General features: G+C 34.6%; 2 protein-coding genes and 1 pseudogene across 3 annotated transcripts; all 3 read left to right on the top strand.

Moving 5' to 3' along the window:
• Nucleotides 1-3,665: 3,665 nt before the first annotated feature.
• LOC136410113 (uncharacterized) lies at nt 3,666-8,070 on the top strand. The gene is made up of 16 exons (XM_066392081.1): nt 3,666-3,695; nt 3,753-3,817; nt 3,874-3,952; nt 4,008-4,273; nt 4,341-4,419; nt 4,475-4,645; nt 4,703-4,932; nt 4,991-5,111; nt 5,649-5,778; nt 6,084-6,315; nt 6,373-6,582; nt 6,639-6,865; nt 7,269-7,321; nt 7,373-7,420; nt 7,590-7,716; nt 7,862-8,070. Exons 1-16 carry the CDS (start codon nt 3,666-3,668, stop codon nt 8,068-8,070), a joined length of 2,277 nt encoding a protein of 758 aa, XP_066248178.1.
• arm (armadillo) lies at nt 7,655-18,707 on the top strand. Of its 2 annotated transcripts, XM_066391576.1 has the most exons (13): nt 7,655-7,801; nt 8,157-8,193; nt 10,283-10,446; nt 10,526-10,634; nt 10,739-11,457; nt 11,514-11,742; nt 11,895-12,087; nt 12,178-12,367; nt 12,426-12,504; nt 12,629-12,862; nt 15,030-15,175; nt 15,555-15,651; nt 17,627-18,707. In XM_066391576.1, the coding sequence occupies exons 2-13, from the start codon at nt 8,169-8,171 to the stop codon at nt 17,764-17,766; spliced, it is 2,325 nt and encodes a 774-aa protein (XP_066247673.1). In that variant the 5' UTR covers nt 7,655-7,801; nt 8,157-8,168; the 3' UTR covers nt 17,767-18,707. The 2 variants fall into 2 exon arrangements, with proteins under 2 accessions (XP_066247673.1, XP_066247674.1); XM_066391577.1 differs by lacking the exon at nt 15,555-15,651.
• Nucleotides 18,708-19,229: 522 nt separating this feature from the next.
• Nucleotides 19,230-20,251, top strand: LOC136410112 (histone-lysine N-methyltransferase SETMAR-like; annotated as a pseudogene).
• Nucleotides 20,252-22,776: the final 2,525 nt, after the last annotated feature.

Raw genomic sequence — 22,776 nt, 5'->3', positions numbered from 1 at the left:
GTGGTGACACTAAAGATATTTATTTGTCAGTCACCCAGAATAATTGCAAATTTCATTTTGACACCTACTTGCTATACACAGGGTATAACATGTCATCATGGAGATATTTCAAGGAACAATAGTACTCTTCAAAATAATAAAAAAATACTAATAAAGCCATGGTTAAAAATGCATCATTTTTGATATACAGCATAGCAAAGCTTTACATTTTTTATCATTTTGTTTTCGTTTAGATTTATTTTTATTTTAAGAAATTTGATTAAATGTTACGAATTGCTTCAGGTAGATGATAACTAAGCCGGATGATTTTTTTCTTACTTCCTTTACATTCTTAATTTGCATGGATATATATTGCAAATTCTACGAAAACGGTGAAAGATACGAAAATACTGCAAAAGACGAAAAAGCTAAAGAATTGAAGAAGGAATTTAAATTTGATATCAGAATTCATACAGAAAAAGATATAAAGCATAAAATAATAGATTGCCAAAAAACATAACATCGTGTATATAGCTACCGACGATTTTGACATTTTATTGCAAAGGGTCTTAAAGAACATAGGTGTACTAAATTTTAAAAAATTAACTTAAAGCATACATGATAAAAACGTAAAGTATAAGAAAAAATGTGAAACTTTACTACCCTGTATATCGAAAATGTTGCGACTTTGACCACGGGTATATTAGCGTTTGTTATTATTTTACAGAAGGCTATCGCCCTCTAAAATATCTGGTATGTATATGATCCTGTATATAATTCTTCTTTATGATGTTGACATTAATTTGTCTCTTAAATATTTTAATTTCACATTATTACTCTCTCTCTCTCTCTCTCTCTCTCCTGCTGGGCAGCCAACTGTTCTCGATTTTACTTTAAACAGATATAGTTAGACTATACTATAATCGCATAATTATTTCTAGTTTTATATTTAGGTAAGATGTGATCGATTGTGATCAGTTTAGATTTTGTTTCCTGTTTGCAGTTATCGTTTATGTTCTATAAAATATTTTTAAACAGTTGATTTGATGTTTCTTTCCAAATTTATATAAATAAATAATTAAAAACCATTGTCGATTTGTTCTATAATGGCAGAGGGGAGTTGAGATGCACGAACTTTGGGGAACCAATGGATAATGTTTGGCAATTCATAGGTACGTGTCCAATCTTTTTTTAGCTATTTTAGTGCTTTCCTAGGTGTTCCTTATTCCCGCTTTCAGCTTTTCAAGACAAATCGATGTTCGAAATTTGCCATCCCAAATTTTCTTTTTTTGCCATTGAACCAACATTACATTTCTTACAGTAATTGTTATATAACTTAAAAGAGAGGCTTCGTGCATTATATATAGTAACTTTAAATGTATATTTTCATTTTTATTATCGGAAATTAAAGAAAACAAGTTCGAATAAAAAAGCCGTGCTCACACAACCAAGGTTTTAAGAACGTGTTCGGAATGGCGTTTTTAATTAATTATCTTAAAAAATATCAATTATATTTTTACCAAGTTTCTACTCTTAGAAATGGAATAAATCCTGAAAAGGTGTGAATCAGTATGTCGTCGCTAGTGATGTCCCTTCGTTTTTTCCCGACTAGTGACATCAGATAAATACCACTTACAACATTATTTTCTAAACGGAGACAGATTCCTTCTATCGCATGATGCTCGTTTTGGCTACTCACCCTTAAATGGCGCCACAAAGAGCTACTTGACGTAATAACTTGTAGATAAACCACTTCAAGTTTCAGGCACTCACGATACAAATGAGTGTTGCTCACGAAGCCGTTCATAGACGGTTATTTTTTTCTTTTGTACTCAAACTTTTTGTCACGGACGAGCGAAACACTGTTATTCCAAATATACTATAGCCTCGAGTGTCAATTTTAAAAATAAATAATTAACTTGGCTACTGCTGAACAACTATGTTTACGTTTCTACTTTTTAACTCAAATAATTTTAAAATTACAGTAATTGAACATTTTTTTGGCAAAAATTTATAATTTTTACCAGAAATTAGTCTTCAACAAACCAGTGGCGCATATGACAATTTTACTTAAAAAATTAATTGAAATTTAAAGTGCTCTGGTTTCAGCGAGATTGTGTTCTGTAATAGGTGTACCACACAGCTTTGATGTGCCGGGATTAAAATTCGAATCGGACAATTTTTATTTTTTGGTTCAAAAATATTCATGACTCATAGTCCATGATATGATAACTCAAAAATCGAAATTGTTCAACTCCAGTTTTGACCACGACATATCAAAGCTATATCGTACGGCTACTGCGGAACCCAATCTCACTGAAATCCGAGCACTCAATTTTCACTAATTATTTTTAGGGCAAAATTGTGATGTGCGCCACTGATTTTGCGAAGACCAAATTTTGAGGTGAAATGCGCATTATTACATTTTTTTACCAAAAATTTTAGATTAAAAAAAAATCACTAACAAATTTCTTTATTGCGAAAACAGTAGTGTCCAGGACAATTGTATTCACACAATTTCTTAACAGCATACAAGGTGTATACTTTGCATTTGCAGTTTATTTAGAACTACGATCAAAACATTAGAAATTGCCGCGACACGTCTATATTGTTTTTGGAGGACACATTTTAGTGTTAAATGAAGATTAATTAAAACAACCCCCTTCGCGAGTTTGCATTGAATTTTAAAATCTCAAACGGCACTATATGTTGAGTAACATCTCATTTAATGATTTTTAATTCTGATTGTTAGCATGTAATTTTTTTCACATCAGGAACTCTTTCAAATTTCCGGTTTGTCAACTATAGGGAAACTATGATAGTCCAGGAAGCAGGACGGGCTTTAGCAAGTCTGGCGCCCTGGACGAAATTTTTAATCACCGCACCCCTACCCCCAAGAAAACCCGTTGACCAGGAAAGTCCGCCGCCCTTGATAGTCGTCCAATCTCGCACCTCCATAAGGCTGGTACTGCCGGAAAGAAGTATCAAAATTATGTTGTGTCCAATAACGTTCGTTCATTTACAAGGTATGCTGCAATCAGTTGAAATTGCACGAATGCGACTTCTCGATTCCTTTCCGGTTAACTGAGTGGATACGAATCCCTGCTACCCATTTAGGAAACAAAATGGAATTGAAGAGAAGTGAGGCGCGATAAACACGCTGTTTGCTAATTTTTGAAAAGAAAAATATTTGCGATTTTGACTGAAAACTCCAAAGCATAAACATCACCGATTTTCGCATCCCGCTCCCCTCAGAGATAATCTGCTTTATACTTTTAGTTTTAAAGTGGTAATTAAATTGCCGCGCGCCCAAGAAATTCGTTTTCCTAGTCTCTTATTGAATTTCAACGGTTTGTTTGCTCATTTGAGAAGCTTTGCAGTTATCGTTTCCGGGGCGGGTTTTACCCCGCGATTGCACCCTTTTTCAAAATTTTCAATTAGAACCAACAGAAAATCTTCCTGGCACCAAATGGCTATGGTATCGTTTGTGTGCCTTATTTACCTATTCAACTGGTGTATCACCTACCTATTTCACACCTAATAGCCTGTTCCAGAAGGCATCAGTCAGCAACGTCTATTGTTAGGATAACTTTCATTTTTTAACAAATTATTTTACATCTTTACAAGTCGCTCTCATTTGCTTATATTCGATAAAGCATACAAATTTCCCGTATTTCCCCCATAGCATGAGAAGAGGTTTTTCCTCTTCTGAGAGAGTAAGTTAAATCCAACTTTTGGATAACACTCTGCAAGCATCTTTTTGGATTTTGCAGACATATAGGAGGAATCAGGAAAACGAGCAATACTCCGTGGGAAATATAGACCTACTGAATTTACGGTAACTCAGCGATATAAGACATGATTTAACAGTTGTAATATAACTGTTGCTTCAAGGCTCAACTTGCCGTCTGAAAGGAAAGACTCCCCTAGGGCGTTTGAGAGAAGTTTAAAGGATCCATACCCTTCTGATCGCGTAAGAATTTGTTTCATCATATATTAAGGCATACTACCAAAAACTCCAAATTCAGGGTCATCACCCACTTCAAAGTAGCGACATCCCCTACGAACTGAAGCCAAATTTAAACAAGAACCCTCAAGGTTATGGTGCTCGACCGAAATACCGAAAATCGCATCGGTTATCTTCAGAGGAAATTGTGTTGATTTATTCGAACGACAGTACTAAGAAGATTATTCAAAGTGACATTAAATTAGACCGTTTTATGTATCCTTCAAAGAAGAAAGTCAGGCCTGAAGAGAGTGTGCAAGCTTGTGAAGCTCTCAATAAAAATCTGTTGTAAGGCACATACATAGATACCCTCAAATAATCATTTTATCCACTGCTTCATGTACGGCAACTGTAGAACTGACGCCGGAGACTCATCTAGCAACTTCCCATTTAAGGTCACCCCTAGTGGTAACCTTAAGGTCGAATCATCTCAAGTAAAATACTCTCAACAAGGCAACTTAGCTCAGGGTCATGACCGAACAATTTCAGGTCATTTTTGCCTCTAAAAAACTGAGTGTGCTAGTAGCGGACCCTAAGAATACCCAGGTGAATATATGCCGAGAACCTCTAATCGTGAAACCATCTCTGGAGATAGCTCTTCACAACCAGCAAGAATTTGCTCATAGTCCTCGGTCTCCAATGGAAACTTTAATGAGTCAGGTGCGCACTTAGACAAAAGCGATTAAGTAAGTTTACTGTATAGAAAGTTTATTGAAGACGGGGGGGTTCTCCTCCCTCGGATCTTTGATCGGAACCTCTCCCATCCGCAAACAGACAAAGGAGGCAGCGGAATACGAAAGCAGACAAACCAGTGAGATCTTGGATCCGGAGCTGGATTTGGGTAGATTGGGTTATGGTAAGTCAGGCTCGATTAACTGGGACAAGGTGAAGTTACCCGAGAAGCACAATTTATATCTGGAGCTGTATCATCGTATTATGAAGAATACGTGAGTTGATTTGGTCTTTCCAAAGTTGAAAAATTGGAACTTAATGACGCTTTTGTAGGAATGCTGATTGCAGGGTCTACATTGATAACGAGGAGTTTAGCTGCCATTTGATAGTTTTACAATGCTATTCGGAGTTATTTGATGCTTACGTTGCTGTTAAGAAAGTAGAGCTGCCTTCGGTAAGACGATTTAACTGAGGAATGCGCTTTATAGTGGCAGAATATTGCGAATTTGCGATTTACTCAGCGATGTTCCATCTGCCTGCATACCTACAAGTATCACCACTTAAAGTCGGAACATAGGAATTGTGCAAGTGGGAGAAAGATCGCACAAGATTTACTTTGCTCCTGAGAAAGACCAACAACGACGTGGGTGGAGTCAATCCGGCCGAAGTATCTACTTCGATGTTTAAGTTAGTATCGATTTCGTTGCTTTCGCGGAGATGCGAATTTTTGAAAAATATCGGAGCAAATTGAAGCTATATGAAAAAAAAGATTCATTCACCACTAGAACTGATATTAGTAAAAATTCTAAAAAGATGAGAGATCCGGACACTGGACTGACTCCGCCTACTTTGTTGGTCTTTGTCAGCAATATATTTAATCTCGTGCGATCCTTTTCCCATTTGCACAAACCCTATGCTTCCACTCGAAGTGGTGATATCTGTATACTATACATATATGTATGTATGTAACTAAATACATTTTCTTCTTAAGGATAAATGCAGCGTAACAGCATTTTCCTTCATCTACGACTGGATGATAACAGCAGAGCCCTCGTATGTCCAGCTAAGTAGGGAAAACGTCCTCGATATTTTTATCTCGGCCAAATACTTGAGAATCAAAGGTACGGCACCACTTGCCTGGGGTGCGTTCGATATCTTTAGGAGGCGTGCAATAGAACGATCTGGTTTAAATGTTTGCAACTAATATGATGGGGCATCTGACAAGACCCTGACAAGGGCAGAACTTCGACAAAATCCTGGCAGGACAGGACTATAACAAGGACCTGACAGAGTATAACTTTGACAAAACCCTGACAGAACTCTGACAAGAGTCTAGTACGACTCTTCATTGATATCGAGCATGCTCCTGAAGAATAACACGTTATATCAGCAAAGCAGAAGTTTGCTCATATATATACATATTTAGATTTAACAGAACAATGTTGGTCATTTATCGACAACGTTGAAGTGTTTAATGAAGATACAGCGTTTTTACTCTACATGGACGCCAAACGGCGAAATTTGCCTGAAGTCAAAGAGCTAATGCTTCCAAGGATTCAGTTATTCTTCCTCATGCTAGTTAGCTCTCACGATTGGTTGGAATTAGAAGTTGACGATGTTAAAAACTTTTTGAATTCCAATTACATTGCTGTTAATTGGTATGTCGCAATTAGAATTGGAATTGATTGCACAATCCTGATTTTTTTTGTTTATAGTGAAATGGAAATATTCATGGCAGCAGTGCGTTGGTTGAAGTACGATTTTGAAAACAGAGACGCACACAAATATGAAGTTCTGGATTGCGTACGTTTCGGCAACATAGCACCCTGGCAACTGGTGGACATTAAAAGGAATCCAGAAAATCCTGACTTTATGGAGTTGACTAAAGACATAAGGATCTGCAAGATGATTGATGACGGACTCGCGTAAGAGGTGATAAGCAGTTGCTTGTTCAGGATTTGATTTGGAATTGGGTATTTAGATACGTCATTATAAAATATTGGTACGGACAGGAAACTGAAGATTTCCAGCATTGGAATATGGTTCTGGCATTAGAGGAGCCAGCAGCTCGCAACTGGAATGGCCCAGACAAGACCTACTTCACTTTCAGGGAATTTTTAATTTATTTAGATCAATATCGTCGGAACCAGTTGATAGAGAAAAATAAATTAAAATTATCCGAAGAAATAGAAAAAAATACGAAAGAGGGCAAAAATTCGTCCAGAATTTCGGCCCCGAAGAAAATGAACAATGTACTATCTTAAATCAATAATTATTTTGTTAAATTAATATTATTCTTATGTGTACCACATACATCGTTTTATTAAATAATAAAAAATTAACCTACATTGTATATATAAATGTGTTGGTGCATTTTATTTCTAAAACTGCAAGAGCTTATTTTAAATCATCTTGTGTAATAACATTGAAAATTATCGCCGCATCTCGCGCTGTATATCTGGTTGCCTGTCAAATTTCTCAAACTTCTAAGAAATGCAAGAGACAGAATAGGTCACAGATTATGTCGCATTCTTTGTTCTTCTCAAAGAACTATTCTCATGAGTTGACATTGACTTTATTAACGTCATAAAGTCTAGCTAATTCCCAGCAGGTGGCGCAGGATTGCCAGATTTGTCAAGTTTCCGCTACATTGACTATCTCTTAGTAAGAGTAGTGCTGAAAAATTGGTCTAGTTACTAAATTGTCTACTTATAGATGTTTTATTCGCTTTTAGATAAGTTGCCATTGGCGCTATTTCGGCAAGTATATATATTTACTTAAACATTTTTCATTGACTTTGTTCTAAATTCCCAGTACCTTATAACACCAATTTTTTATTATTAACATTGGTCCATTGTGAAACTAGTCACGTAACATTACGCCTATTTTGTTATTATATTACTGATTACTGACGACAATTTGGGTACTTTAGAGACTAGCGACATTTGACTGCTTTAAGATTGTATTTGGCGACTTGGAGTCTGGGTTTGAAGAAATCTGGCAGCCCTGCGTGACGCGTGCGCAACATCGAAAAACGAGAAACCTGGAGTACGGGTGCGGTATTAACATTTTTCATAAAATCCAAATTTGTGAAAGTTTTGTCTTCAAACCTACTGAAATATACACAAAACATTGACTAAAAGGGTAAGAACAATTAAGTAATTCCGTAGCAGTAATATTTTCAATTATAAACTCGGATTCCAGGTGAAATTGCATTAAAAATTGTGGACATTGATTGTGTACAATCTCAAAATGGAGGTTTCTTTATCTCTTTGTGCCTGGGATGCAGTTTTTATAACATTCCTTTGCGTGTTTCCTGTTTTTGTGGCTTTTCTTGTCAAAATATGGTAGATTTCGCGTTAGTATTCAAAAATTCCTTTATTAGATATGTGGTTTCATTGGCAAATCTCTGATCTCTAATAATATTACAAGATGAATCAATTTACAAATCATTTCAGTCATACATTACCTCATTTCTAAGAACTTGGATTGGTTTTAGGTGTGACTAATCATGAGCAGCTACCAGAGCAGGGCAAGTAAGTATCATTTCAAATAAATATGAGTGAAATTAGATTAATTGTTCAGTGTAATAGCAAGACTTATGAAAGAAATAAAAAACTATTTTTCATAGTCCTCTGCAAAATATGGAATGCACATAGGGGTAATGCTGGATTAAAGTTGTCATTTTTTTATATCTACAGTGGTGGATATAAGTATGGAAAGATTTTCATTTTGCATTTTATTCAAGCAAGGTTAATAAAAAAGAAATTTGTTATTTGTTACAACAATTAAGATGGGCACTAAATATTTTTAGCTATATATATTTTTGACCATATATATTTCTTATCAGCATTTTCTTATTTAGATCTTAGTCAAAAGTATGGAAAGGAAGTTAATTATTTCAAATCTTTGTTATTATAGTCATTACTTTGTCTACTGTCTTTTGGCTTGTAGTAACACATTATTAGAAATAAGTAAAAACAATTATTTCTCAGAAGACTTGTGGAACAAAGTTGTTGAGTTAAATAGATAAGAATTGAAACAGTGCATGATTGTAAAAATTTTAAGAATATCAGAAAGTGCATTTCCAAAAATTTTTTTAAAATTAAATTTTAGACACTGTAATAAATCATTTAGAATCTGGTGACCTAGAAAAACTTGCTCTTATGTACAAAAGTGTATTAAGAAAATATGAGTAAGAAATCCACACAATTCATCTCGACAGATAAATCTTGGGAAATTAGATAAAAATTTAAATGTAATTAACTGTCCTGTGAGATAAAGCCTTTGTAAAGATGGTCTTTTGGGAAAAGTTGTAGTGAAGAAACTCTTGCTTTAAAAAAAATTGTAAGAACAGAATTCAATTTTCAAATAGGCACTTATCTTGGAAACATCCAAAAATGGAATACTGTTTTATGGAGTGATGAAAGTAAACTTAAAATATTTGGATCAGGTGGAATATCATATATTTGAAGACTAGTGCACTGAAGATACAATATAAAATATCAAAAGCTTACAGTGAAGCATGGAGGTGGTGGTATAATGGTCTGGGGATGCTTTTTTTAATGTGGAACAGAAATGCTATTCAAAAATGCATGAACAAGTGGATCAGTTTATTTACAGAGATATTTTGGAAAATATGATGTTGTCATTTGCTGAAGAACAAGTGCCTTTAATATGGAGGTTTCAACAGAACATTGATTCTATACATCCTTCTTGTCTGATAAAAAATTAGTTAAAAAAAAGCATTGATATTTTGGAACAGATCTCCCAATCACCAGATTCAAATCAAATAAAACATCTGTAGAACTACTTGGAGCATAAAATTCGATTAAGGATCATTCACAATGTGTGTGATTTATGGGAGATATTGTAAGATGAGTGAAAGAGTGTTTCTGTAGAAGTCTATCAAAACCTTGTGGATTCAATACTCAGATGATATGGAGCAGTTCTTGAAGCAAAGGAATATTCCACAAAATATTAGATTTTTTCAGAAAAGAACAGTAAAATGGGCTTTTAAAATTTTCCTTGCATGCTTTTATCCAGGACAATTTTTTACATTCATTCTGGAAAAGTAATGATTCTTTGTTTTGCTTATTATTTCATAATAATTATTAAGTTGCTAAAAATTGCATAATTTATTGTTGTTTAGCAGTTGTTTAATTAGGGAGCAAAAAAAATATTTCTAAAGAAAATATCTTCCCATACTTATGTTTATCACTGTATATAGATCCATGTTTTCAAACCACCAAAAATTGTAACACCATTATTCTATTTCATGAAATTTTGTGAAGTTTTGAAAAAAACATATTGAGTTGTCAGTTTGAATCATTTCATTTTTACCTAGTTCACAGATTTGCCCTCATTGCTTTTGAAAACACAGTTGCATGTGACCTCATTAGGTAACTTAAAAAAATAATATTTTTAAATTTTAATTCCTAAGGAATAACTTTGTACTTGCTACCTATTAAAATTTGTTTAAGGAAGCAAAAGGTCACCCAAAAATTTGCTGAGTTAAACCGGTTCAGCTACTGATGACAAGTCAGTTACTATTATTATTTGTTAAATATTCCTATTTAATCGTTAATCTACTAGAAATCTACATGGTAATTTGATTATGTTTAGTGCCCTACCAAGGGTCTGGTGATATGCCCAAAGATCAAACAGTGATGTCTTGGCAACAAAGCAATTACATGGGCGACTCAGGAATCCATTCTGGCGCCCAAACACAAGTCCCCTCTTTGAGTGGCAAAGAAGAGGAAGATATGGATCTTTTTGATTTAGATCAGGCAAGTTTTTTTTGCATTTTTGGTTGACAAGAGCTAGAGGAAATATTGAAAATTGATTATTTTTTATTTTGCACCCTAGGGATACCAAGGTTTCACCCAAGATCAAGTTGATGATATGAACAATCAACTAAACCAAACGAGATCACATCGAGTCAGAGCGGCGATGTTTCCAGAGACACTTGAAGAAGGTATGAAAAGGTTAAACACAACTTTATTCAATATATTTATGAAATACAAATTTATTTATTTGTTAACACTCTTTTGTAATATAAAACATTTCATTACTAACCAGGAATTGAAATTCCATCCACCCAATTTGATCCTGGACATCAAACTGCCGTTCAACGTCTGGCCGAACCTAGTCAAATGCTGAAACATGCAGTAGTGAATCTTATTAACTATCAAGATGACGCGGAATTGGCCACTCGAGCGATTCCTGAATTAATTAAGCTTCTAAATGACGAAGACCAAGTTGTGGTTTCTCAGGCGGCCATGATGGTACACCAACTATCCAAGAAAGAAGCCTCAAGGCATGCTATTATGAACAGCCCTCAAATGGTCGCCGCCTTAGTACGTGCCATATCGAACTCCAACGATCTTGAAACCACTAAGGGAGCTGTGGGCACTCTCCACAAGTTGTCACACCACAGACAAGGTTTATTGGCTATCTTCAAGAGCGGCGGAATTCCAGCTTTGGTTAAACTGCTTAGTTCCCCAGTTGAAAGTGTATTGTTTTATGCCATTACTACCTTGCATAACTTGTTGCTTCATCAAGATGGATCAAAAATGGCTGTACGACTTGCTGGAGGATTGCAAAAGATGGTGGCTCTGCTACAGAGGAACAACACCAAGTTTTTGGCTATTGTAACTGACTGCCTGCAGATTTTAGCTTATGGCAACCAAGAAAGCAAGCTGATTATTCTTGCTTCCCAGGGGCCCATTGAGTTGGTCAGGATCATGAGGTCCTACAATTATGAAAAACTTTTATGGACAACTTCTCGAGTTTTGAAGGTATGTTTTTTTATGACTAAGTCAAGTGTTATTTTTATGATTTGAAATTTTTATAGGTGTTATCTGTATGCTCCAGCAATAAGCCTGCTATTGTGGAAGCTGGAGGAATGCAAGCTTTGGCGATGCACCTAGGCAATTCTAGCCAGCGTCTCGTACAGAACTGTTTATGGACTCTGAGAAATCTCTCTGATGCTGCTACAAAAGTCAATGGTTTAGATTCTTTATTGTCATCCCTAGTACAAGTTTTAGGGTCATCTGATGTCAATGTTGTCACGTGCGCAGCAGGTGCGTTGTCTTTGTAATTCTTTTTTACATTGAGCTCTTAAGGGCCATTTGAGTAAGTTTTTCGCAAACTCACTAGAAGGTAAACCTTAAACTTTCAAGTGTTTTGCGGTCTAAAAATAATTAATATTATTTCACACAATTAAAATTACTAGGAATTTTGTCAAATTTGACCTGCAACAACCAGTTTAACAAAGAAACGGTGTGCCAGTATGATGGCATTTCAGCTCTGGTGCGAACTATAATGAACGCAGGTGATCGGGAAGAGATCACTGAACCGGCCGTTTGCGCTTTGAGGCACTTGACTTCAAGACATGACAAGTCGGAATTCGCTCAAAATCAAGTTAGGTATGTATTATTCCTACTCTAATGATGTTGTATGTTGGGGTAAATATAGATGGAAATTTACATTATTATTTTTATTTGACGTTTCTTTAGAGTTGTTGGGGGAATTCCTGTTATTGTGCGCTTGTTGAATCCGCCATCCCGTTGGCCCCTTGTCAAGGCAGTGATAGGTCTGATCAGAAATCTTGCCTTGTGCCAGGATAATTTCGCACCACTCAGAGAATCCTGTGCCATAAATTACTTGGTACAGCTGCTAACGAGAGCTTACAACGACACTCAAAGGGTAATAATTAGTCATTGTAGTGCTTCGAATTTTTCAAACAAAAATAATGATATTTTAGCGAGCTAGCTTGGCAAGCGGTGGCAGTCAACAGGCTGGAACATATGCCGACGGAGTGCGAATGGAAGAAATCATTGAAGGTATATTGAATTTAAATTCCAAATTATGCAAGTTGTAAGCAGCCAATACAACCGCAACATACTCTTTGTATAATTGCTTTCCTATTTGTTTTTACATTGTATAACAAATTTCTCGTTCTATTAGGAACCGTCGGGGCTTTGCATATTCTTGCCAGGGAATTCTATAACCGTGAACAGATCCGCCAGCAAGGCGTCATTCCTATATTCGTGCAGCTTCTCTTTAATGACATAGAAAATATTCAGCGCGTGGCCGCAGGGGTACTTTGCGAATTGGCAGCAGACAAAGAAGGCGCCGATTTAATTGAGCAAGAGGGCGCAACTGCCCCATTGACAGAACTGTTACATTCTAGAAATGAAGGTAAGTTATTCCTTTCGTCTGTCTGTAAAAGGCTCCATAGTGGAATGAACTATTGGATTATAGGGTATAGAAATAAAAGAATCTAAGACAGGACGCTTCTGTTAGAACTCTTAATTTCTTTATTACAGTCAGAAGGCACGTGTTAACGGTCAAAAGATGTGTAACGAACTAACTACTAAAGACTCACACTTTTACCACTCATCTGTATTAAAAAGGTCAAACACTGGAACCATTCTCTTGATTTATTGTCCCGGTCATCTGGTCTTTACATGGGTGAAATATTAACTTCAAGTGACAAAAAACCCAAGAATCCATATCTTCTTCTTTCTTCTGTTTTAAGAAAAAGTCATAAATAGAACAAACTTGACTCTTACAGGCAATAAATTTGAGAACATAAAGACTATTGAAGTTTGAATGGGAATAATTGTATCAGAAATCCAACATGGACTTTCATAAAATAGTAGACATTTCTACGTTTTCTTGTTTTTTTTTTTGCAAAGACGGTATGCAATATGCGTAAGACTAATTGGGCAAATGTCGAGAAAAGGGTGTACAGAGAGATTTCTCTCTCTCACATGATATGCGCAATGTGATGGGGATGATTTAATTGGTAAGGTCAGTCCTATTTAGTACTTAGGTGGTAAATAATAGGACAGGCTGTGCAAATTCATTGAATAGCTCGCATCGAAACTCGTAAAACTCGTACAATCTTTTTTTTTCTTACAGCAATTTAGTTTCCGAGGTGTAAAGATAAGTGCGCATCTAAACTAATATTTACAAAAAAATGTTTGAATCAACCGCCACCAATAAATGAACAATGTTCGAGTCTATTGTAAAAACTACTCCTAACGTAAGCATTTCAGAAGTAACATGAGCCATCGCATTGTAAATTACATCTTGCAATTCCTCAATGATTCTGGTTCGTTCTTGAAATTCATAAATTTAGAATTTGACATAACCCTATAAGAAAAAGTCACAGGAAGATAGATCTAGAGGCAATGCGTTACAGGGAATATCTTAAACCATCTCCATTGTCCTCTCATATGTTATGAAAGCCAGCAATCGACCGTCTTAGAAATGTATCATTTAAATATTCCCTGACTAACACGGAATTGTGCGCTAAGCATCCATCTTGCTGGAACCAAATTGTTTCTCAATTAACACTAAGAGCACGAGTGGCTGAAATGACTTGATTTTTGTTGTTGTTTGGTTGTCATCAGGCCAAAGCTCATTAGACCTTTGTAATGAAAAAGGTCAATGAACATTCGTTTTCGAGATGTTGCACACGGTCGATACCGATATGCCAAATTTGGTAGTAATATCCGTTATGGACCTGGTCGCATTTTGTTCTATGTTCACACAAACTATTATATCACGTAACTCATGATCTGGATCTGGTTGTCAAATTCCTTCCATCTTATGCCATTCCCTTGAAAAGCATCCATAAGTCCGAAGATTCTTAATAATTGTGTGGATTATTTTTCTTATTGGTAACGGTCGATTCAGAAACGTGTCCACGAACAGTGTAATAATTAGTGTTTCAGACACCCCACTGTGGTATCACATTACAATTTGGTACTTTTTCTTGATAGTGAAATTCATGACTATAAACACCACGTACGTCCACCTATCTTTAATCTACCTCTAATAATGACAAAAAAAGAAGTAAAGAAATTTTATATTTAGATTAGAGCTATATGATTGTCATTTTCAATAAAATGACCATAATTTGAGCAAGTGATGTATGGAATTTTTTTTTCTTTTTAAAGACATATGCCTAGTGTCAACACTGCATATGAACATTCCATAAAATACTATTTAAAAATAAATGCAATTTATAAAAATATGAAGTAAGTAAAAGAGCTAATCTCTGAGCACGTATAAAACAATTTATTTTTATACGTCGAAAACTAAATTGTAAGAAGAAAATACAGTTTGTATGAGGTTTACGAGTTTTGTTGCGAGCTATTAAGTGAATCTACACAGTGTGTCCTATAGATTGATAATTAATTACTACATAGGACTGACCTTACCGATTAAATCGTTCCTTCTGCATTTCGTATCATATGATGTGAGAGAAGGAAATATCTCTATGCATCCTTTTCTTGAAATTGACCCAGTCAGCTTTACGCGTACTATATTCTGTAGACTTATAAAATGTTCATAGGTGTGGCAACTTACGCTGCTGCTGTGCTCTTCCGCATGTCGGAAGATAAACCGCAAGACTATAAGAAACGACTGAGTATGGAACTATCCAGTTCCCTCTTCAGAGAGGAGTTGTGGAATCCTGATTTGGTTGGTGCCGATTTTCAGGTAAGTCTAGAGCATATTAATTCATTTATTATTCCTGTGTTAGTAATTATTTCTTTAATTTCTTTTATATTTTATTATTATATGTATTTATTATTCTATAACGTGTTCAAAAAGAATTTAGGTTTGAGAAGAAATCCTCAATTATTATCTTTTGACTTACTATGTAATAATATGAAGGAAATCATGTCTTGTGTGGTTAAAATAAAGGCGTTTCAAAATTAAAAGTGTATACAGATTTCCATGCATTTTGGATACAATGTAGATAAACTGCAACTTATTATTGCTTGTACAATGCATCATTTTTAGATTTGCTTTTAATTGTCGTACTTATATGATTTTATTTTTGTTTTTGTTGCATATTTTTGTTTGGCCCTTCTAGGATATTTTGAGTCCTGACCCCTATGAGAATATGTATACCCAAACCCAAGGGCCCCCGAGCGTTAGTAGCCACGCCGGCAGGGCGTACCAACAACAAGGTAATTGAAAGAATTTCAAATAAAAAAAGACTAATTTTTAACGGTAATCAGGGTGGCTAAGAAAACCTTTTTGGGGCTAAATCTTTGTTAGTGCCTGCTAAGGGGGTCTCAGATGAGAATCCATTCCAAAATGATTAAAATCCAACTCTCTATATACAGTGTGTTTCATGATTCAAGGAACTACTCTCATATATTAGGAACCACTTAAGCGATTTATTTCAAATTTGGGTCATTTGAGTGTCTTTAAATTGCAATTGTGATTTAGTTAAGATCATTTTCTTTCATCATTGGTGTATTTTTTTATATTAAAAAATACGTGTCAATTTTACGAAAACACTATTAGGGTAATTTTAACAACAATTTTTTTACAGTTTATGAAAGAGCATCGTCGGAACTTTCTGATGTACAGTTTTATTGAAATAGGACCGACCGTCTTTGAAATATGAAATTTTAAGTGAAAATCCTTAATTTAATATGAAAGTCATTTAAATTCTTTTGTTACTAGCATTAAATAATTATAATATGCGTCAAATACATTATTTTTATTATTTCCAATTATTTTATATTAAAGCAAGTAGAGCTATCATTAACAAAAAAATGTAAAAAAGGTAATAAAGGTAGCAGGGATTGAACCGTGGATGTTCAGCGCTCTATCTTGTTCCTTAAACTGAAAATAATAAAGTAATTATAGTTAGCTGATGTCTGAGGTTGCTAAGACCCTACTTGTTGAATTAATATTAATTTTTGGGGTTAAAAAAAGGATTGAAATTATTTGCAATGAAATTATTCCTATACAAATTGAAAAGATATTTTTTTTCTATTTAAATAAATATAAAAAAAAAATATAAAATTATACATCAGGGGATTTCTGACGATACTCTTTCTTAAAATGTAAAAAAAAAATTATGGTTTAAATTGTTCTAATAGTTTTTTTCTTTAAATTGACACTTGTTTTTTTAGTATAAAATCGTGCGCCAACGGTAAAAGAAAATAATTTTTACCAAATCAGTCATTTCTTCATTAGAAAACACCATTATTGTTCTTAAAAGAAACGACAAAAAATTTCGATTAATTTTTATTACATTTTCCATAAGTGATGTCAGCGTTCACATCAACAAGTGTCGATAATTATCGAAGGAATGGCAAGTTGATGTTCTATATAAGAAAAGAAAATAATTTTCTTCGACGTGAAATGTTAACCGTACAAGAAATTTTCAAGAGATAAAAAAGTTGGAGAAGGGCTAATGTATCATCAGAAAAAAAACGATACGATGCAACTACCCAATGAAAAGTTCTAATAATTTTTGTACGAAGATGGCTAAGAATTTACCACTTTCACATTGCGAAAATACATGAATGTTACATGAAAATAATCTCTGTACTAATGAATAAATGCACAATAGGATTCATTAAAATCTATTAAAGCATTCTCGAGATATAGCAAAAAGTATGGTTTTTTTCAAGAACTTTGACCACCAATAGCATCTAAACGAGAAACTTTTTTCAAATAACTTTTGACCTAAATCTTAATGTTTGGACCCAAATAATCTCGTGATACCATTTTTGACATTGATTTTTGGGACACCCTGTATATTAATGGCCAACCTATATCTGTTTTAATGAATAATTTATCTCCTTATAGTATTATCCGTGTGTTATTGTCAGAATACGTTATTAAATGTCCTAAGTGGGTCATTATTTTTTCTTTTTTTTTATTATAGAAATATTTAGTAGTTTGTATATTGCTTGGTCATCAAGTAGGAAAGAAGTAGGATACTTAAATACCTATGTGTAGATATGAATTTTTTGGTATTGCTGATTGGTAATTTTAGTCTTTTCGCGCTACATTTTTAAATTTCGAAATTACGAACGATAGCTCAGTTAAAAATTAATAATTTTTTTGGACCAAGGTTACATAACACTCATTTATAACAAAAAGTTATAATACAGGATATATAATAAAAACTTTTTGCAGGCTATGACCAGATACACTTAAGTGTCCAAGCAATGGACATTGGATCGCCAATGGACGCCATGGACGTGACCATGGACCAATTACCCACCCCGCCACAGGACAATAGTCAAGTGGCCGCGTGGTATGACACTGATTTGTAGGAAAACTCAAGTCAGTTATCAAACGCAAGTCAGCTAAAAATCAGTCAACTTGTCGGTTCAATTATGCTATTATTTTTAGTAGCATAATTGGAACGATTGAAAAAAATCTTTTTAGATTTTTGAAACAACTTTAAATGTTTAGACATTTAACTACCCACAGAAAATGGTTTAAACAATTTGGTTGTTTAAACCATATTCTGTTAAATTTAATTATACATAAAACAAATAAAATTTATAGGGCCAGTTGACTGCTTTTTATAGATCCGAGTCTAGTAATATCAATTTTTTTCCCACTCGGCCTTACAACATAATAGACCCATAGGTCTTTGTTTCGTTCGTCAAGTTGCACTATTGCAGCTTGACGACTGTTAGCTGACTTAATTTGTTAGTGATTTTTTTTTTTAAGTGTAACGTTAGGAGATATATTTTTTATGTGCATTTACTTTAAAAATAAAGTAAATTGGTATAAACGTTGAAATAAAAATTTCAACGTTTATGCCAATTAGATGTTTTTCATCTAGTGTAGTTTTAAGAGTACGTATTACGTAGTTAAGGTTATAACCTAATAATTTATAAAGTTCGGAACTGCGAACGTATCGAGCTTAATACTAAAGTAAGTTTCCTTAATTACTATTGAAAAGTCTGTTAGTTTTCAAAATCATTATTCAAGTTTTGCGTACCATTTCGAATTCAGGAAAAGGTAGGTAGGTACAAACTGCAAAATATGTGAACATTGTGCGATACATACTGCATAGTAGGTATTGCACAATTTTTATATATTTTGGAGTTTTAATTAATTAAAAAACCGTACCATTTAATCTAAATGAGTATTCTTCAAACAGGGTAGAAATGAATTAATCATGTTATCAGACTGTCGGTTTGTGCATGATATAGATTTTATGAACATAATACATAATTTCTTGATAATCGTCACAAAACAATGTTTTAATTCTATTCCCTACTGGAAGGGCGTTTTCCTTCATCATAATATTTACAATGAAATTATGGTTTCAGAAAATATATTAAGCAAAACGTACCTGTACAACGTGATTATAAAAGTTTGAACCACAACGTCGTGAAATGTGTTGGTTGAGAAAATATAGAGTGATCAAGTTTTATTGACCCGTCACTCATAAAAAAAAATTGGGCCTCGAGATATGTTAAAAGGGGGAACTAGACCCTGAATAGACACTTATATTAGGCTGTTTCACATGAAATGTCGGATTTTAAGCCTTAACTTTTCTTTCGTCTTTTTTTGCATCAAGACTTTTTTCTAGTTATGCGCCAAATATATCGTTTCAAACCTGAGAGTGTGCTGTTTCTTATCTGATATTTTTTTGTGGAATTGTGTACAGTTCTGACACATTTTTGAACCGATCATGTCTAACATGTATCCAAGAGATTTTCGCGTCTTGTACTTGTATGAGTGGAAAAGTGGGTATAACGTCGTAGAAGCTGCCTGAAATATCAACTGTGCTTTTGGGGAGGGTTCTGCAAATGAACGCACTATTCGTCGCTGGTATGCCAAATTCGAATCTGGAGACGAGAGCCTGGAAATTGAAGACCGTGGTAAACCAAAGAGTGCCCTGAATGATGAAGTTTTGCAGGTGCGCTGGTTGAGGCAAATCCCCGCCAAACAGTACGAGAACTTTCAGAAGAGCTAAACGTTAGCATCGCAACAATTTCTCGGCACCTAAAGCTGATTGGGAAAGTAAAGAAGATGGATAAGTGGGTCCCGCACGAGTTTAATGAACGGCAGAAAATTACGCTCCAGGAAATTTGTAATTCTCTGCTGATCCGAAACGACAGAGACCCGTTTTTGGATCGCATTATAATGTGCGACGAAAAATGGATGCTGTATGACAACAGACGACGCTCTGCACAATGGTTAGATGCCGATGAGAATCCAAAACACATGCCTAAACCGAATTTGCACCCAAAAAAGACTATGGTTACTGTATAGTGGTCAATGGGGGGCATAATCCATTACAACTTCTTAAAACCGGGTGAAACCATTACGGCAGAGAAATATTGTGCCGAACTTACCGAAATGCATCGAAAGTTGTCTGTTAAGCAACCGTCATTAGTCAATAGAAAGGGGCCAATCCTTCTTCATGGCAACGCGCGACCACATGTTTCGCAAAGAACCGTGAAAAAGCTCAGAGAAATGGAGTACGAAACACTACCACATCCACCATATTCGCCGGACTTGTCACCGACGGATTATCACTTTTAAACACCTAGACAACTTCCTCATCGGAAAACGGTACCTTGATCAAGCCACTATAGAAAGTGCCTTTAAGGAGTTTATTCAAAGTAGAAGCAATGATTTTTATGAAAATGGAATTGCAAAACTTGTCACTAAATGGCAGGCTAAATGTGCAGATTGTAATGGTGCATATTTCGATTAAATATAATTTTTGAAAAAGTTATAGTCTCTTAAGTCACGAGTAAATTCGGACATTTCATGTGAAACAACCTAATAACTGATAGAGAATAGATCATTCATGGGCATCAGGCCCGATATATGCAAAACAGATTTTTAATAGGTAAAAGTTGCATACTTGCCAGAAGTTCGAGCTGGTAAGTGTCTTGCCGATAGGAATATTTTCCCTATATTACTCATAACGGAATAACTCCTTTATAATTCATCAAAAACCTGATAGTCAATTAAATTCTTAAGACTAAAACAGACAAATTTGATACTTTGGGACCAGTTTGCTGCAAACAAGCAAAGTTGGAATGGGTGCAGTAATTGTTTGGTAATTTTCATTTATGTTATAGTACAACTCCAGTAATCCGGATTGCTCGGTAATCCGCACTGACTTGTACATTACGTAGGTTGTAATCCGGACTTTCATTGTTTTGATAGTCCGGACTTATTTTTTTGCACATTCGAACAGGTTAAAACATGTGTTATTCCCGATGACACATACAGAAGAACATATGTACATATATATATACAGTTATGGCCAAAAAAATAAGAGCGTCGTTTAAAAAATCTATTATAAGTAATAACATTTACAATATTTATTCTAAAAATATACAACTTGTTTCAAAATATTGTTCTTAACATCTACTTCATCTATCTACTACATCATCTTATTTGCAATACTAGACTACAATATATTACAAGACACAAGAAATTCAAGAATTTTATCGAAAATTCGAGTGGTCAAAAAAATAAGAGCGTTTAGGGATATTGGGGTATTTGATATAAATCACATCAGAAATACAAGTATATTCGTCACTTAATGGTTTCGTGTGTGAATTATGTTTGTTGTTATAACTTAACCAAATATTATAGACACCAGTTCATGTCCTGTTACAGAATTATTTAGTCTGGTACGAGGGATTTATTTGTTAGTTATGATTGTAAACAAAACAGGAAAATCGAGAGCAAAAGATGGCCGAAGATGCAATCCCTGGACCCGAATGTTTTAAGAGTTATTTAATTAAGATTCTTTGAAAATAAAAGACGCAGAGTACTTTATCGTGTGTAATATTGTGTTTAAAAATTGTGTAAAATGGGTCGCAATCAACATTGCAGTAGTGAAAAGCGTCGGATAATTTTACAGTTGCGTGAACGAGGAAAAACTTACAAATTTATTTGTGAACCACTTAATAGATCTCCTTCTCTTGTGGCAAAAGTATTAAAAGAAAAAGATATGCAGCAAAAACCAGAGTCCCGAGGCCGGAAACGTAAAACTACAAGTAGGGAAGATGCTCGTTTAATACGTGAAGTGGCAAAAGATCCTTTTGTGACGTCCACAGCTGCCAAACAAAATTTCAACTTACCAATTAGTGCTAGAACTATTCGAAGACGAATGCAGCAGTTCGGTTATAATGGTAGAATTGCGAGAAAAGTGCCCTCTTTAAATAAAATACATCTTAAACGTCGCATTGAATTTGCAAAAAATAATTTAAATCGTGTGCATTGGAAAAACATTCTTTTTTCGGACGAAACCAAAATTAATTTGTTCGGAAATGATGGGAAAGTAACTGTGAGACGTCGGATAAATGAACAACTAAACCCAAAAAATACAATTTGCACTATTAAACATGGTGGAGGCAATATTAAAGTTTGGGGCTCGTTCTCGTATGAAGGAGTTGGTCCGATTTATTTGATAAAAAAAAACATGACAAAAGAAATTTACTTGGATATTTTGCAAAATGTTATGTTGCCTTACCCGAAGAAAATCTGCAATTGAAATGGATCTACCAACATGATAACGACCCTAAACATACCGCCAAAGTTGTTAAAGCGTGGTTGAATTCTCAAAGTATTGACATTTTACCTTGGCCATCTCAGTCCCCGGACATGAACCCGATTGAAAATTTGTGGAAAATTCTTAAAAGTCGTGTAGCTTTAAAAAAAACAACGAACGTGAAACTTTTATGGAAAAATGTTCAAGAAATCTGGTATTCTATTCCATTAGAAATCTGCCGCAAGTTGATAGACTCCATGCCTAAACGATGCGCTGCAGTATTATCCCAGAAAGGATATCCGACCAAATATTGAGTATAATATTGTAATTACGGCATTTTTGATTAGTTTATTGTTCTTTTATATGTTTTTTTCTAGTTTTGAGAGCTATTTCTAAACGCTCTTATTTTTTTGACCACTCGAATTTTCGATAAAATTCTTGAATTTCTTGTGTCTTGTAATATATTGTAGTCTAGTATTGCAAATAAGATGATGTAGTAGATAGATGAAGTAGATGTTAAGAACAATATTTTGAAACAAGTTGTATATTTTTAGAATAAATATTGTAAATGTTATTACTTATAATAGATTTTTTAAACGACGCTCTTATTTTTTTGGCCATAACTGTATATATATATGTCAGAAGTTCCCTAACTCGTAGAGAAACAAAAACACAAGTTTAGGCGGTACTTCTTTATTTCTCTAGAATCGGGAATCGAATGAATCCCTTTTTGATGCGTGAGAGTCACCCCAGGTGCATCTGCTTTTCTTCCAAAAGCCTGTCACCATACTTCCCACATTCT

The sequence above is a fragment of the Euwallacea similis genome, chromosome 7, assembly GCF_039881205.1.
Source record: "Euwallacea similis isolate ESF13 chromosome 7, ESF131.1, whole genome shotgun sequence".
Taxonomy (NCBI): Eukaryota; Metazoa; Arthropoda; class Insecta; order Coleoptera; family Curculionidae; genus Euwallacea; species Euwallacea similis.
Note: the sequence above shows the minus strand (reverse complement) of the source record. Positions and strands in the feature narration are given on the sequence as shown.